The following is a 17,157-nucleotide window of genomic DNA, read 5'->3' as shown; positions in this document are numbered from 1 at the left end:
TGTACAAATACCTCTTTGAGTCTCTGTATTTGTTTTTAGTATACAACCAGAAATGGGATTGCTGGATTTTATGGCAATTCTTTTAATTTTTTGAGGAACCACCATATTGTTTTCTGAAGCAGCTGCATCATTTTACATTCCTATTGTTAGTGCCAAGAGTTCTAATTTCTTTACATCTTTACCAACTCTTGCTTTTTTGTTTGTTTTGTTTTGGTTTAGATATTAGCCATTGTATCACATTAAAGAACGTGAGGTACGCAGAAAAATCTTATATAACTGGAATCACTTAACATAGTATATGCAGACATTAACCTCAAGGTTTCCACTCTATGCCTCCTTTCATTGGCCCATAATTACCCTGCAGAACAGTGGTTTTTCATAATGTTTAAAACTACTAAGCATTTGCTTTGCTTGAAATGTGATGGATGGTGCACTTTAGCATACCTTTTTTTCTCCCCTCAGTTAGCTGAGGGAAAGCTAATAAAGAAGAAATTATTCTTAAGATTTTCTTGGACTTAAGATGAATTAAGTTTATATCTTGTACTCCACTTTTATATTATCTCTCTGTACTTTAGATACCAAATGCCTATTTGTTGTTATGCTTGAAGGATCATTACTTAATTGAAAACAGCCATATCTTTTTATAGAATTAGCATAGGAAAATAAAGGGAATACATGTTTGAATTACTCCAGGTATAAAGTATGAGATAAGGAAATTGATATGCTAGAGGATATAGCAGTACAATATGTATTTCTCAAAACTAGGAAATAATTAACCTGGTCATTAGAATTGGATGGGGAATGTAACATTTTTATATACAAATTATTGTTATTTGATTTTTAGCCATAGTTATGAGTACCAAGTTTCCAGAAATTTTAAGACTGAAACTTGGGAAAAATATAACCACAAAATCATAAAAAGTTTTTATGATTTTGTGGGATTTAGAGGCCATCTAGTTTTCCTCCATTTGCAGGAGTCCTCTCTGCAACTTCTGCCAGCCCATCATCCAGCTTATGATATATGTAAAAAGTTCCGTGGATGGACACATGGGCATATACCTTAAGAGCTTGGGGCCTGAGTTACACAGACATGGGTTTGAATATGGGCTCTGTCATTTACTAGCTGTGTGATCCTAGGGTCATGTCATTTTGCTGAGCTTGAGTTTCTTCAGTACTGGTAATGACTACATCACAGGGCTGTGGGCGGGAGGACTGTGTAAGATAAGGAATGTTAGGCCAGATGTACCAACACTGGCATAGCGTGAGCAACATAGGTGTTAGTCAATGTTACTGCCATTGCTTCCCACGAATGACCTCTTAGGGCCACCAGTTCTACTATAGGAGGACTATAAGTATTACAATGTTAAATTTTACTTCAAGACAATGTTTAACCCCCTCCCCTTTCTTTTTAATTTCACAGTTCTTGGTCTGTACTCTGCAGTTCCCTGGCTACTTGGAGCAACTAGTGAATTCCTCTTACTCCAAACCACACATCTCCAAGTTCCATTAGTATTACTACTATGCCAATCTTTCTAGATCATTCCTTTTCTCTTCACTGATCCCTCAAGGATTTTCTTAAAATATATCATGTAGAGGTGAATGTAGTGTTACATATGGAGGGTGAGTGCAGAGCCCATAGCTTCTCAATTGGCTTTCTCTCTGCATATGTGGAGTCTCAGGTGTGGCAGGGGCCTACAAGGCCCTGTGGGTGGGCACTGCTGCCCGCCCATTGGGCCTTCTCTGCATCACTCCCACACCTTGTTATGTCTCCTTTACAATGTCTTCCTCTTGTTCCACAAACTTGTGAGCCTATTCCTACTTCAGAACTGCCTGCCTGGTTCTCACACCTTAGTGTGGCCTCCTGGACTCATCAGTGACATCCTTATTTCCCAGGTCTCCCTTTCCCCTTCGTAGGTTTGTTTTCATCTTCAGTATTTTCCACCATCTAGCACAATAAATATTCCACTGTTTTGTTGTTTGTTTTTTAATGTTTCTATTAGTATACAATAGTTGTACAGGGGGATTCGTTGTGACATTTCCATATATGCATACAATGTACCCCAGTTTGGTTCATCTCTGTTCTTCTCTCTCTTCCCTCTGTTCCACCTTTCCCTTCTTAAAGTGACTTCAACAGGTTTCAGTGTTCTATATATGTATAGAAAGTATATTAACCATATTTACCCTTCTTACTCTCTTTATTTACCCTCCTTCTTCATATCTTCCCCTTAACATGATCTGCTTTACATTCCTGCCCTTCATTGTTTACAGTCATTGTTCTGTGAGGTTTTACCTTGATATTTTGCCTGTAAATATATTGTACTTTATTATCAGTCTAACTCCCCTATTACTCTTCTTTACTTTTTCCTCCTGCCCTGTATTATTTAACAACTTTTAGTGCATTTTGTTGTGTCTGGTTCCTACAATACATCTGTAATGTATTTCAATATTATTTACTATCATTTTCTTCTCTTTCCCTCTCCCTGTAGTCTCCTCAGACAGTCCCACTATTGGACACATGTTCTGCATATAAGTATATATGCTAATGCTTGTGTTTGTATTGGGATCTATCTTCTGCATATGAGAGGAAACATGAAACCTTTGTCTTTCTGAACCTGGCTAACTTCACTTAATATGATCCCCAGTTTTTTCCATTTATCCGTGAATAACACAATTTCATTCTTATTTATGGCTGAATATGTTTTTGTCTTAATCCATTCATCAGTTGTAGAACATCTGGGCTGTTTCCATAGCTTGGCTATTGTGAAGAATGCTGCAGGTGTGCAGGAGTCTGTATTGTATCCTTACTTACATTTCTTGAAATATATGCCCAGGAGTGGTATTGTTGGATCATATGGCAGTTCTATTTTTAGTTTCTTGAGAACTACCATACTGCTTTCCATGGTGGTTATACCAGTTTACATTCCCACCAACAGTGTATGAGGGTTCCTTTTTCCCCACATCCTTGCCAACATTTGTTGTTGTTTGTGTTCTTGATGACAGCTGTTCTAACAGGAGTTAGGTGGAATCTTAATGTGATTTTGATTTGCAGTTCCCTTATGACCAGGGATGTTGAACATTTCTTCATGTGTTTTTTGGCCATTTGGACTTCTCCCTTTGAAAAATCTCTGGTCAGTTTATTTGCCCATTTCTTCATTGGGTCTTTGATTCATTGGGAGTTTAGTTTTTTGAACTCCCTGTAAATTCTGGTTTTTAGTCCCTTGTCAAATGTAGAGCTAGCAAAGATTTTCTCCCATTCTGTGGGCTGCCTCATCAGTCTGGTGACTGTTTCCTCTGCTGTGAAGAAGCTTTTTAGTTTCATGAAGTCCCATTTGGTGATCCTTTCTCTTAATTGCTGAGCTGTTGCAGTTCTATCCAGGAATTTATTGGCTCTGTTTTTTCCCTGTTCTTTCCTGCAGTAACTTTAAAGTTTCAGGTCTTACATTAAGGTCTTTGATTCATTTTGAATTGATGTAAGTACAGGGTAAAAGACATGGATCTAGTGTCACTCTTCTCCATTAAGATACCCAGTTTTCCCAGAACCACTGACTTACATTGTTTCCTTCCCCAGAGTAGACTATAAATCTGAGCACAGGGATTGTCATCTGTTTTATTTACTGAGGAATTCCCAGGGTCTGGAATCCCCAGCATGGTGTGGGTGGTTGGTAAGTGTGTGTTGAGTGAAGAGCACAGTGGAATGAGTGACTCTTCCTGGATTACAAGTTACATAATACTAGGCTTGCAAAGGGTACTTTAAGTCTAGTTCATGGACACTGGTCAATTTTTGTTTCTTTTGACAAGATCAGAAAAAAATTAAAGTCCATATTGATGGGAAAGTCATGTTCATTATTTTAAGACTGTGGAACTTTTCAAATCACTTTTTTTGCTTAGTAAATTTTACATAAACCTTATTTGTTCATGAAATGTTTGTTTTATAAAAATATAGAGTATTTACTCTTTAAATTTTATCTTAACAGAGTTTTCCAAGCCAGGAGCCCAAGATAAATGATCTTTTCAACTCTTAGAGTGGCCAGAGCCCCAAATCAGCTGCTTAGTGTCTCCAGTGAGCCCTGGAAATACTGTCTTCTGTACATGTCCTGACTGGCAAAATTTGAGAACCACTGTTTTAAAAATATGTTCTTCTGAGGGAGTTTAGCCTACTAAGTTGTGATTTTAGCATAGTTTAATATTTTTCTTCTACTTTGAGAGCCTTGAAAGTACTTGACAAAACAGAAGAAGAGATCAACATTTTATATGAGGAAAGTTACTGTCTCATATAGAAAGCTGTTCTCCAGAGACAGAGCTGAAGGTATTGAAAAGGTAAATTTGGGAGTCATGGGAAAGCCATCCAGTGGAATAGTTTTCAGAAGTGAAACGGAAAGATCTATTTATTCTTGCAACAACATAGGTGAATCTGTAAAAAAAAAAAAAAAAATCTTTTCACTGAGTGAAAGAAGCTAGGTACAAAAGAGTGCATCCATTTATTTCAAGTTCAGAAATAGACAAACTTAGTCCAGGGATGTAGAAATCAGAGTGGTTACCTGTGTAGGAGGGGAGGAGGAGACTGACATGAAGTGACAGGCAAGAGTTTTTATGGGAAGGGCTGACAGAGTGGCTCCAGCAGACAAAGCACTTGCCTAGCAAGCTTGAGGCCCTGAGTTCAAACCCCAGTACCGCCAAAAAAAAAAAACCTCAACAACAAAAAGGAATTCAGGGGAGGTGTTAATAGGGATGTACTGTGTGAAGGTGGTGGTGCTAGCTACATGGGGTACTTACATACATGGGGTGTATATATGACCCCTACACTTAAAGTGGATATGTTATATATAATTTTAATAAAGTTCACTTAAATATTAAATTTAGAGTTGCTACGCTGTTTTTTGTAATTATTTTCATCAGCAGAACTATAACTGTGGTGCCTCTGAATAACTCCTCAAATAAGATTTGTTTAGATTATGATTAAACTTCTCTGCCTTTAAAATGGTTATTTATCCATTATAGCATATTTCGAAAAAAGAAATTTGTTTCCAGGGTACATAAAATGTACAGTACAAGTCTGTGGTTATATAAGAGCAAGCTATTTTTAGGTATAGAAGTTTTGCAACCACGATGAGGTAGCAGTATGCTTAACAAATTCCCAGATTGGGCTCCTGTACCAGACGTCTGAGAAAACTGAAAGTTCTGCACTCTGAAGAGGACCTTGTAAACATCGCTTACATCTGATGCAAAAATTTGGTGATGGAAACATTGATTTTTAAGTAGACATATTTAAAAATATTTTGCTAATTATGAAATTCTGAGACATGTGGAAGGCATACAAGAGTACATGGAAAGCTGTTTTCTGAAGAGTGTAGAGAAGAATGTAAGACTCAGACCCAAGTGTTGGTTTCCTCATATTGGTGTGGCAGTACAAATAGCAGAATACACTGCTCTTTAGCCTTGCACACTGTTTTCTGTCAGGGTGAATGTTTTTCTGTCTTCATGCCTATTTGCAAACGTTTTTGAGACCATGTAAAAAATGTATTCTGTCAACTCTCCCTGGCAGCGTGTTAGCAGTCTTGTTACTGTGCCCTTCCTGTTGCTCGTTGTTGTCTTTTACAGCATTGTTGAGTTACGATTGGTGTGTAATGAATGAACTGTGCTTGCTTAATGAGTTTTGACCTGTGCTTCCACTGGTGAGGCAGTCACCACAGTCAAGATAAGAAGGGCTTCCTGTCTCTCTGTAATACTTCCCGTGCTTTCTTCTACCCTGTCCACAGGCAGCTATCAATCAGATCAGCTTCCTATCTTAGGGATTAGGAGGAATTTCCTAGAATTTTGCAAAAAGGGGTTAGTCACATATGCTTTGGATAAGACGAGGCCTGGCTTCTGTAACTCAGCACAGTCATTGTGAGATCGATCCATACTTCATTTCTTTTTATTGCTGAATAGTATTATACTTCACACCAGTACCACAGTTTATCTGTTTACCTATTGGTTGTGTCCAGTTTGGGGCTATTACACAAATATAGTGTAAATATTTGTGTGCAAGTATTTGTTGTGAACGTAATCTTAGCTTCTTTTAGGCAAATACCTAGGGGTAGAATGGCCTACTTATATGACAAATGCATGCTTGTTTGTGCTCTTTGTTTTTTTTTTTTGTTTTTTTTTGTATCATAAAATAAATTTGTATTTCAGACACATGTCCACACACAAAGTAATAGTCTATATCTCCTAAGGGTAAATATATACATCGGTAACCGGACAGAGAAAGGTCTACCTATCAGCTGGCTGGGGTTCTTTGGCTCCATCTGGATGGAAACTGGGAATAGGCAAAGGGTGGCCTCCTCAGTGTTGGTGGTTCTGGGCCTTTGAGAACCAAAGGCATAGATTGCACTAAAAAGCCAATAAGCTTAACACACGGGTCCTGAGAAATAGAGGCTTATGGCTCCAAGTTTTAGCAGCCACAGATTTATGACTCTAAGTCATAACTTAGAGCCACAGACTTATGACTCTGGTCAGAGGCTTACTGCTCAGGGTCTTCACTGTCAGTAGCCCTTCACTCAGCAACCAGCAACCCACACTCACAGCAGCAGCCAGTGTCAGCAGCAGCAGGTGATGGCCAGTGTAACAGCTCTTGAACCTTGGATGTCAGGACCCTTGGCTCCTAACAGCAGCTCGTGTTAACGCCCTTGGGCCTGGGTACAGGAACTCTGGGAACTTAGGGCCTGGCAGCTTCCTAGAACTCTTCCAGTGACTGGGACCCTAAGCCTCTTGTCTTCCACACTTTCACCTTCTAGTCATGACTCTCCATCTCCCCTGCCTTCTGCTGGCCTCCTCTTGGCTGCCTCTGTTCCTTGCTCTCTGGAACTCCTCCCTGCTTTCTACTCATTGCTACTACCATCATTGTCTCATCTCCTCTTCAAGTTACCAGCTCAGCCATGCTCTGCCCAGGATAAATCACCACTAAGCAAGAAAGTCCACTGGAGAGACTTAATGTTGCAACAACAGGAAGCAGCACGGAGAGTATCTCCCCAGCTCAAAAATTATGAATAACAGCCTCGTTATATATCCAGACGGGGTTTCAAGACCCAGTACAGCCAAGTGTAGGTATAACCTCCCTTGCAAATGTAGGTACAACCTCCCATCTCTAACAATCACAAAGTTCTCACTTAGGTCACTTAATTCTTCTTCCTTTGGACTGGATTGAAGATATTCTCTGTAAAGTCCAGAGCAGCCAAAGAGGGGGACTAGCTGGAGCAGGGGTCATCTAAAGTTCATAGAGGCTTGTCTTTCCCAGAATGAAATTTTCCAGTGCAGGCTGTGACTGAAACAGGAGTCATGTCTTTGATACCCATGGTTACTGTTCCTTGCAACTGGAGTACAGATGTCTCTGCATAGTTCCTAGATCCAGGCTACCAGTCACAGGGGAAGGGTCTATTGAGCAGTCTGCAACCAGTTTCATTCATTCACAGAAAAACATCAAAGGGTCCTTTTCTAGACTTACCTATCATTCTCAATGACATTTAATTCAACAGTGTTCAACATGCATAATCTCTGCCCCAATACCCTAGGAAGAGTTGTGTCTCACTGATCCGTCTCAGGTCCAGATTACATTCACCAAGCTAATGCCAGTAAACATGGAGAGGAAAGACCAGGAAGGTGGTTAAGGAATTTTTAACTTAATCTATAAATTTTCAAAAAATGAATTCCTTTAGTATTTGTGCAATTAAAAAAAAATCAATCTACTTAAACACAAGCTTGAAAGGAAGTAATCAAAGCTAGGAATTAACCCCATTGTCTAGCCTAAAGTCTCTCCTAGTACATCTAGAATATTTTTTTTTTCATTTTTCTTTTATTATTCATATGTGCATACAAGGCTTGGTTCATTTCTCCCCCCTGCCCCCACCCCCTCCCTTAATCTTAGCTTCTTTTAGGCAAATACCTAGGGGTAGAATGGCCTACTTGCATGCTTGTTTGTGCTCTTTGTATTTTTAAAACACTGAAGTAGAATTCTCAGTGTGAAATTGACTCTCTGAAGCATACTATTCAGTGGCTTTTAGTACATTCACAAGGTGAAACCTCCCTCATTCTGCCTCTAAAACTTTTTCAACACTGCAAAAGGGAATGGTTACCTATTAAGCAGTCACTTCCCACTCCCCCTCCCGCTGCCCCAGTCCCTGAAAACCATTTCACTGCTTTCTTACCCTAAGGATTCACCTATTTCAGACAGTTCATATGAATGGACTCATGCATCATCTGAGCTTTGTGTCTGGCCTTTTCACATACGGTGTTTTTGAAGTTCATGTGCATTGCAGCATATGTCAGGTCTTTGTTCCTTTTCATGGCCGAGTAGTATTCTATTTTATGTACGTAAAATACATACATATTCTTTATCCACTCACTCATTCATGGACATGTGGGTTGTTTCTCCCTTTTGACTATTGTGAATAGTGCTGCTATAACTATTTTACAAGTGTTCGAACATTTGTTTTCAGTTCTTTCCTAAGAGCAGAATTTCTAGGTTATAAGATAATTCTGTGCTTAACATTTTCAAGAACCACTAAATTGTTTTCTAGGGTGGGTACAACATTTTACATTCTCATTGGTAATAGACAAAGGTTCCAATTTCTACACATACTTGCAAACAGTTATTAGTTTCCTTTTCAAAAAAATTGTAGCTGCTCTAGTAGTATATGAAGTAGTATAACTCTTGTAGTATGATTTGCATTCCCTCTTTACTGAAGATGTTGAATAGCTTCTTGTGTGCTTGCTGGCTATGTGTGTATCTTCTTTGGAGAAATGTCTGTTTGAGATTTTTTCCACTTTTAAGTTGGGTGGTTGTTTTATTATTGAGTTGTAAGAATTCTTTGTATAGTTATTTGTGTATTCTAGCTAATACTAGACCCTTATCAGATGCGACTCACAAATATTTTCTGCCGTTATGTAGATTGTCTTTTTACTTTGTTGATAATGTTCTTTGAGGCACCAAAATTTATAATTTTTGTTGCTTGTGCTTTTGGTGTATTTTTAAATTGCCACATGATACTTGCACATTTTTATAGGTTACAGTATGATAGTTCCCGTATATGTGTATGACATGTGGTGATTGGATCAGAGTACTTGGCACATCCATCACCCCAAGTATTCATCATTGGAAGTCCTCTGTACTAGTTATTTTGAAATGTGTAATTAATTTTTGTCAACCATAGTTGCCATACTGTGCTAGAGAGCATGAGGAGTCCTCCTCCTGTCCAGCTTCACCCCTCAGGACATAACTGGAATTTGTCTAAATCAGTATTCATCCAGGAGTCACCTCAGAATAGGCTGGATGCTTTGTAAACATTACATGCATCAATGTTGGGGTTAGTACTTAATAAATTAAAATCCCCAAACCAAAGAACATTACCTTAAATTAGTTAAGAGATTTATTTTTCTTTCATCTTAAAGAAGACAGGTGATAGGCAGTCTGGACCTGGAATGGTAGTTGCAGGTGTTAGGGGTTCTGGGTTTTAAATTCTACTCATCAGAAAGGAAGGAGGACAGGAAAAGGGGTGTCTCCTCCACTTTAAGTAGATCTGGTAAATTCTGTTCAATATTTCCATTCTTCTTGGCCAGAAATTATTCATATAACCATAGTAATTTATGTTTTAATTTATGTTTCCAATGTTTTAACTGGAAGGTAATGTAGCCGGGTAATAAACTGGTGCTCTTAGCAGGAAAGAAAGGGACGAGAGGTATTGGCAGAAATTAGCAGTCTGACATATTTCACAGACCTTGTTCATTCTTGGAAGTCCTAATTCAGTAGGCCTGGACTGAGCCTTCTAATTTAAAAACAATGAAACAAATCTGTTGCTGATCCTGTTAGGCTCTTCATGATTGGGAACCTCAACTCTACACCATGTTTTCAGCAGGACAGTCTGCTAGTTCTTGGCATGAGAAGCTGTTGTCCTGGAGGGCATGGCTTTAGACAGTCTCCTCTTCTACCTAAAGAAGCTGTCATCTTACAGCATGTGATTCCTGATGAGAGGTAACTCTGCCCCTTCCCTCATTTGCCTGGCCTGGTAACCTCTGTCTGTAAAACAGGGATTAAGACCCTTTGCTTTGAAGAGACCCATGATCATGTGTTTCTATCATTGTTGTTGTTTGGCTGTATGATTAATGGCAATACCATGAGTTGGGAAGCTTGTGGGATTTGGTGATGAAAGATCTTGGTGATTTGGAGCAACTTTCTTAAACTTCTTGGTTGTCTGTTTTACACATATGTTCCTCATATACTTGTTGCAAGGATTTAATGACCTTATTGTATGTAACAGTTCTTTTTACAGTAAAATGCTATGCACCTACCTTAGCACTAGAAGATACAGAAGTATTTCTGTGTATGCAGAACCATTTATTATATAATGCTAATGAAATTAAATAAATTCTCATGTCACAGAAATGATAAGAACTGTGGAGACATTTTTGCTGGAGACCCGGTACTTGCATTATATCTTTCTTGGTAGATTTGGAATTGCTTATTAATATTAGCTAAAGAGATCTTATTAAGGAAAACTATCTTGCCTTGCTTCATTCCTCTCCTGTTACTGATCACCTTAATATTCGTTTGAAAATAATTTCCCAGCATTTACCTTTGAGCACATTCCAGAAACTAGTGATACAATTTGAACAAATATTTAGTGGAGAGTTAAGGAGACGTGATTTTGAAATAGCCTTTAAAAAATTCCAGATTCTTTATTGAATAGATTAATTTGGAATTTTATCATATTTATATAGTCAACACTGATTTATTATGTTACATAGAGATATGTTTGTAGTAAGTTTAACATTGACCGTCATGTGGTGGTGGTTTAATGTTCGGTTGTAAAACATACTTGAAAATTTTAACACAGTGTGCTATAATCTAGAATAATTTGAAAATTATAACTCAAGTGCATAGTGTTTTTTTAGTATAATATTCCTGTAAGTGCTACTTTTGGATTGTAAAAGTACATAATAAAGGAAATCTAAATTTTTTGTAGTAGTTCCTTGTGTGATGTGAGTACTGCAGTGTCGAGTGGTTCATCCTCTTAATTGAAGAGCAAGTTATGAGATTGTTCTTGTACCAAGTTATTTTAAATGCCAGAGCCCTTCAGAAAGCATTGGAGTAGACATGCATTGAGTCCACTGTTGGTAGCACTGCTTTTGTTTCAGAAGGTTCTTTCTCTTTGTTTTCTTTAAAGATAGGTAAAACTAAACCTATTTGTCTTTTGCTTATAGCACTAGTCTTCCATTGATTTTATTTTTAAATCATTCAGACAAAACTAAGCATCAGTACTTTGGGGCTTATATTGATTTTTTTTTCAATGTCATTATTACCTTGTTTTTACACCCTCTGACCCTCTTTTTAACGAGAATTTCTTTTTCTTCTCTCGATTATGTTTAAATACCAATTTATTGGGTCTGTCTCCAGATTCAGTCTTGATTTAGAAGTATGAAGATACATTTGGAAGTAGTTGAGTTAACAGATTATTAGCAGAAACTGCCATTTTACTGGCTCCATTGAAGTCATTTCTTTCAGCATGTCATGTCAATAAGTAAACAACCAGGGAAGTCCTCATCCCCTTTTCCCATTGTGGAGCCTGCGTGCAAGGTGGAGAGATGGTTCTGAATGGGGTGTCCTTTCTTGGTTCTTGGCTTGAACCAATGTGAGGAAGATGATAGTGGCTTTTTTTTTTTTCTTTTTTTTATAAATGCTGGAAGCCAGTAATACTGGATGTAAGCAAAGGTAAAACATTTAAATGTCACCATGTGTTGTGTTGACCAGGTTACTGTCAACTAACCTAATCATTTAGGCACTCCTTCAAAATCTGTCTAGAATCTGACCACGTCTCATCATTTCTATTGCTAGGACCCACCTTTTATTCCAGTTTTACATTTAGTATCTTAAAGGATCTTTTTTATTCTACTCTTGATCTCCCCCAACGTCTCTGCTTCAGCAGCAGTATAAGGAAATTCATAATCCTTGACAAAGCAGGGAAAGATAGCATGGAAGAAGGGTGTTAGAGCCAGTGATAGCTCTGAATTTAATGTGCACAAAGGTGTTTATAAACATACAAAACCAAGCAACTGTGTATGTACTGTCATAAGGATGCCTTTCCAAACTTCATCGAACCTTAGACATGGGATCAAAGCATAATATCCTTGAACCCTGGAGGTGAGCATGTGATTCAGCCTGACTGTGGATTCAGAAGTGACATTGATCATTTGCGCTTCACATGAGCACTCCATCCTTATCTTAATCTGTTTTTCTGTTGCATAATTGGATACTGCCAGATGTGGTAACTTATAAAAAATAAAGGTTAATTCAGCTCACAGCTCTGGAGGCTAGAAAGTCTAAGTGAATGGCACTGCCATCTGCTCTGCCAAGGGCCTTCCTGCTGGATCACAGCATGGTGGAAGGCATCACATGGCAAGACAAGGCAAACTTAGTAGCTGTAGTCTTTCTACCTCATCTGTAGTCACTAATGCCATCATGGAGCCCCATACAGTGACCTCATCTAATTACTTCCCCAAGGCACAACTTTCAAATAAAATTACCATATGACTTTGGGGAGTGAGAAATTTGGGGACGCATTCAAACCATAGCAATGCTGCTCTTCCTAAACAATGTGATTGTCAGTCTGGCGGGCAGAAGAGCTCTAACTTATCAGCTATAACTTACCAGACACTTGTTTTCTATAAGCCATGTGTATATGGCTATAGCAGAGAAAAGTCTGGAAGTGAGAATACGGCTGGTCCACAGTAATCAGTCTCCAATACATTCTTTGTTATTGAGGCTATACATGTAATAACAAAGAAGAAACGAGTAAGGCTAGTGTTGAACTGGCAAGTGTGTGGCCAGTTGAAAAAGCTATATCAGAATGAATTCCAAAGCCAAAGTTTTACCTGTTTTACAGTGGGTTATTGTACACTTCTGTGAATGCCAATTACTCATTCCCTACATACAGTTAATGGCTTTGCCAGATGCTTTGCTGTTTCTTCCCCATCTAGTCATATGGGTTTACCTGTGAAACATAGGTTAAATAACAGGGTACTTTCTACAATGAGAGAGTAGATAAAATGTGCATAAGCTGGCTAGTACTTGGCTGTTTTTTTTAAAACTCTGGACTCTTTTGCTGGCATCCATTCACTTTGGAATCATTTACTGTGACTTTCTCCTTCTAGAATGAAATGGAATAAACATGAAAGTGGTTTAAGAAGGCTTAAATTTGTATTAATTTTTAAGGAGCTACAGACAGAGCAATGTTAAGTGATATGGAAGTTCAGTCCTTTATTTATTATAAGTGTGCTAATATTTAGGCTGTAATCCCAGCTTCTGGGGAAGTAGAACTCAGGAATATCATTGTTTGAGGGCCAGCCCAGAGAAAAGTTAGTGAGACCCCATAGCAATCAATAAATCGGAGGTGGTGGTACACATCTCTAATCCCAGCTATGTGGAAGGCCATAGGTAGAAGGATCACAGTCTGAGGTAGCCCAGGGCAAAACAAACAAAAAACCATGAGACCCTACCTGAAAAATAACTAAAGCAAAACAGGACTGGGGGTGTAGTTCAAGTGGTAGAGTGCTGCCTAGCAAGCCTGATTCCCTGAATTGAAGCATAGTACCACTCCAAAAAGAAGTTTAACGTTTTTGTTCACTTGATTATATGTTGATATTTGTTATGAGCCCTAGTCTAAAATGCCTTAATGTGATTATCAACAGATATGGGGGTCCATATCTTTATTCTTTATTTCTTTAATAATAACTAGGATAGTAATTTTTATTCTTTATTTCTTTAATAATAACTAGGATAGTAATTTTAGCTTGAGGATTTGAAAAGCCTTGTAATCAATATGAGTATGTTGATAAAACATATAAATGAAGCAAGCACTGTACCTGGAATTGGCAGGCAGTATTGCACAGAAGGTACTGTTTTTGTAGTTTCTTAGTTAGCTCATGAAAATTTGGAAACAGAGTTTAAAAGGAAGGTGAAAATGAAGTTGCACTTTGCTCTATATTTCTTAACAGTTTTGCACTAATTTTTAAACAGAAAATTTCTCCTAGGTATCTTTTGAACTATAATTTCAAATCCTCTACAATGGCAACATTGTTCCATGATTCCTCTCGCTGACTAGACAGTATTAACTGTGTTAAGTGTGCTGCTTTTAGATGCTCCTGTAAAGCAAGCAGAGCGCTCATTGCTAGTGTAGTTCTGTGGAGCATGGTTACTTTCTCAAGCACATCACTAACATTTTGTGGGTAGTTGTATGGTAAGGTTTCTTCAGTGTGGTAAAATCCTGTTAGGCTTGCTACGAATAAAAGTACCAGATCCACCGAAAGATTAAGTCCCAAGTCAGAAATAGGTGGAGCCTCTTCCACCCCTATCCCCATCCTGTTCACTCTTTCTCTTAACAAGTGAGAGAAGATGTAGTTGTGGCAGAAATACAGTGATGCTTAGCTTAAATTGGTAAAGGATGAATCAATTTTGAATAAGGTTTTGTTAAGGGGACTGGCTATTTGATGACCATGATTGTTTATTTGCTGCTTGGCTGGAATCTGTTATATGACTTCAGGCATTGAAATGTTAGTATATTTGTTAAATGGAGGGGTAATTCAACTTACTAAGTATAAGGTACAGATAATTCGCTGTACCTTACATTGAAAGGTACAGTGTTAACTGCACATTTGCACTTTGATATTTGAAAAGTTAAAAACGTAAATCTAAAGAGAGAATGGGCAGAGATGAAAGAATTTAGATCTTCCTGCAGTGTTGTTTTTGGAATGTGCAAATAAAGCAGTGCTGATGGAACTTTTCCATTCAAAGAAAGGATTGTTTTAGACATTGTGTTCAAATCTGTCATTTTTATTTATAGATAAATGAACTGTTTAACCCATTAGATGAAGAAAGAATGTGTTTGTTTGTTTATTTATTTTTAAGTTGGCTCCAGCCACAGTACACCTCCTCTGGCGATACTATTTAGATTAGAAGAATATTTGCAAGTATTTTTTAGTTTTCTAGAAGTTGTAATTATTTAAATATTTAATTTTTTAATTTATGTTCATTATTGCTTACCATTTATTGCTATTCTTATTTCACGATCACAGCTCTAATTATAATATCATTGCTGTAATTATAAACACTAAGGTGCCTGATGGAACTTTTCCCAAGATGATTAAGATTTAACCCTGTGTTAGTGCTGTGCACTAAGCCTTTTGGTAAAAGTGTATTTTAAGTTATATCCAGGACTCTGAGAGCGTATTGCCAGTGTGTGGCCCTTAGGGACCTGAAGGGTGCTGGGGTTAGAGCAGAGAGGGAAATGCTTTCTCCTTGGGTGATGTGGAATGTCAGGGAGTGAAAGGATAGATTCAGCAGAGGAGCTGTTGTGAAAGAGTCCAGCAGCTGCCAGGGCCCGGAGTGGGAAACCTTGACCCAGAAGAAGTGTAGGGGCTAGTGCTTTTCCAGCTGTTGGAGTAGCCCCTGGCTTCTCCCTTCAGGGAGAGGGAGAAGGAAGCCAAATAAGTGAGGCTCCTGATCTACACTCAGCCTCATGAGCATAGTTCCACTTTACAATAAACACACTCAGAGCTCACAAGCACAGTTCCACATACAGTAAAGTATGTATTTTATATTTGGGGTTTATATTTGAGAAAGAGATTCTGCTGTTAAATTGAAAAAACACAACAACTCATTGCTCAACACTGCTAGAGTGTTAGAAAATGGCAAGAACCTTATATAAGCAGGAAACTAAGGAAGATGAGACTTTTGAGAATACATAGTTGGTTCTGTGAACCTTTTCTGGATCTTATATACCATGCCACTTTGGCTCTCAATTGAGCAAGATGAAGGATTTGTAGTGATTTCTGGAGTTACTGTTACAAAATTAGGTACAATTGTGCATACCAAATCTATTACATGCTGCTTTCTAGGGATTAGGTCACTTGAATTTTAGAGGGTTTTGTCAATCGCAGAGGTTCAGATAATCTTAAATCACATGCAAGGAACAGGTGGTATCATTAAGATTGAAAAATCAAACCAGGCTTTACCTTACCTATAATTTTACCTTTTGTTTTTTGAGTGTACTAAATTAAACTGTGGAATTGAAAACAAAATATGGCATTGAAAAATGGAAATAAAAACGTGTATCGTTATTGCCAGGCAACTTACTTTCAATCGGTTTATGTACAACCTATTTTAGAAGTACACCAGGAGACTATATTTTATGCTTTGGTATGCTACACATTTTAACATTTAAGATGGCTTCAATTCTTTATTTGTTCTTAAAAAAATTTGAAACTGATATTTTTTTTCTTTTTTCAGTACTAGAGTTTGAACTCAAGGCTTCATGTTTACTAAGCAAGCACTCTACCACTTGAGCCACTCCACCAGCCTTGTTTTGTATTGGGTATTTTCGGGATAGGGTCTCACAAGTTATTTGCCCAGGGCTCTGGCCTCGAATCTTTATCCTTCTTATCTTTGCCTCCTGAGTAGTTAGTAGTATTACAGGCATAAGCCACCAGTGCCCAGCTGAAACTAGTTTCTTGATTCCATGATTTATGTTGAGAGAGAAGTATTTTCTATTTTAACTGTTTGTATGACTTCTGAATTGAGTAGTGCATTTCTTATACAAGGATTCTGATCATTTGAGTTGAATTTGTTTGGTAGTTCTTAATCTATTTTCATTAGCTAAGCTGTTGTGAGAAAAGGCCTGTGGGTAAAACAAAATTAGCTTAGTAATTCTGCTCATTCATCCATGGGTTTTCATTTCTCATATTGAGTAGAACTAGATCAAAAGAAAATAAGTTTCCCATCCTCTGAGTAAGTCTGTATCTCCTGTCACTCTGCACTCACTTGTATATCTCTTTTCTTCTAGGTGAGGAATTTTAAATTGGAACAAGAACAAGAAAAAAACAAAATTTTGTCAGAAGCACTGGAGACTCTAGCCACTGAACATCATGAACTAGAGCAGTCTCTGGTTGAAGGATCCCCACCTCTCAGCATCCTTAGTGAGGACGAGTTCTATGATGCATTATCAGGTAACTCTGGAATCCTTCCATCTGTATTGTTGGGGATGTAGTTTACCACTTAAATGTCTTAAGAGTGGCTGTCACACAAAGCTTCCAGAATACATAGGTTGAAATGTTTCAGTGAAGCTCTCAAAC

The 17,157-nt window shown here is 38.0% G+C and overlaps 1 protein-coding gene across 6 annotated transcripts in view; it reads left to right on the top strand.

The window, feature by feature from the left end:
- Osbpl1a (oxysterol binding protein like 1A) overlaps positions 1–17,157 on the top strand; it is a 202,072-nt gene that overhangs the window by 111,492 nt on the left and 73,423 nt on the right. For all 6 annotated transcript variants that reach the window (XM_020169703.2, XM_020169702.2, XM_020169704.2 and 3 more), the window contains one exon: positions 16,869–17,031. In XM_020169703.2, the coding sequence (XP_020025292.2) occupies positions 16,869–17,031 (163 nt within the window). Of the gene's footprint in view, positions 1–16,868; positions 17,032–17,157 lie in introns of those variants that run through there.

Source organism: Castor canadensis, chromosome 4 (assembly GCF_047511655.1).
Source record: "Castor canadensis chromosome 4, mCasCan1.hap1v2, whole genome shotgun sequence".
NCBI lineage: Eukaryota > Metazoa > Chordata > Mammalia > Rodentia > Castoridae > Castor > Castor canadensis.
This window is presented reverse-complemented; position numbering and strand designations above follow the sequence as displayed.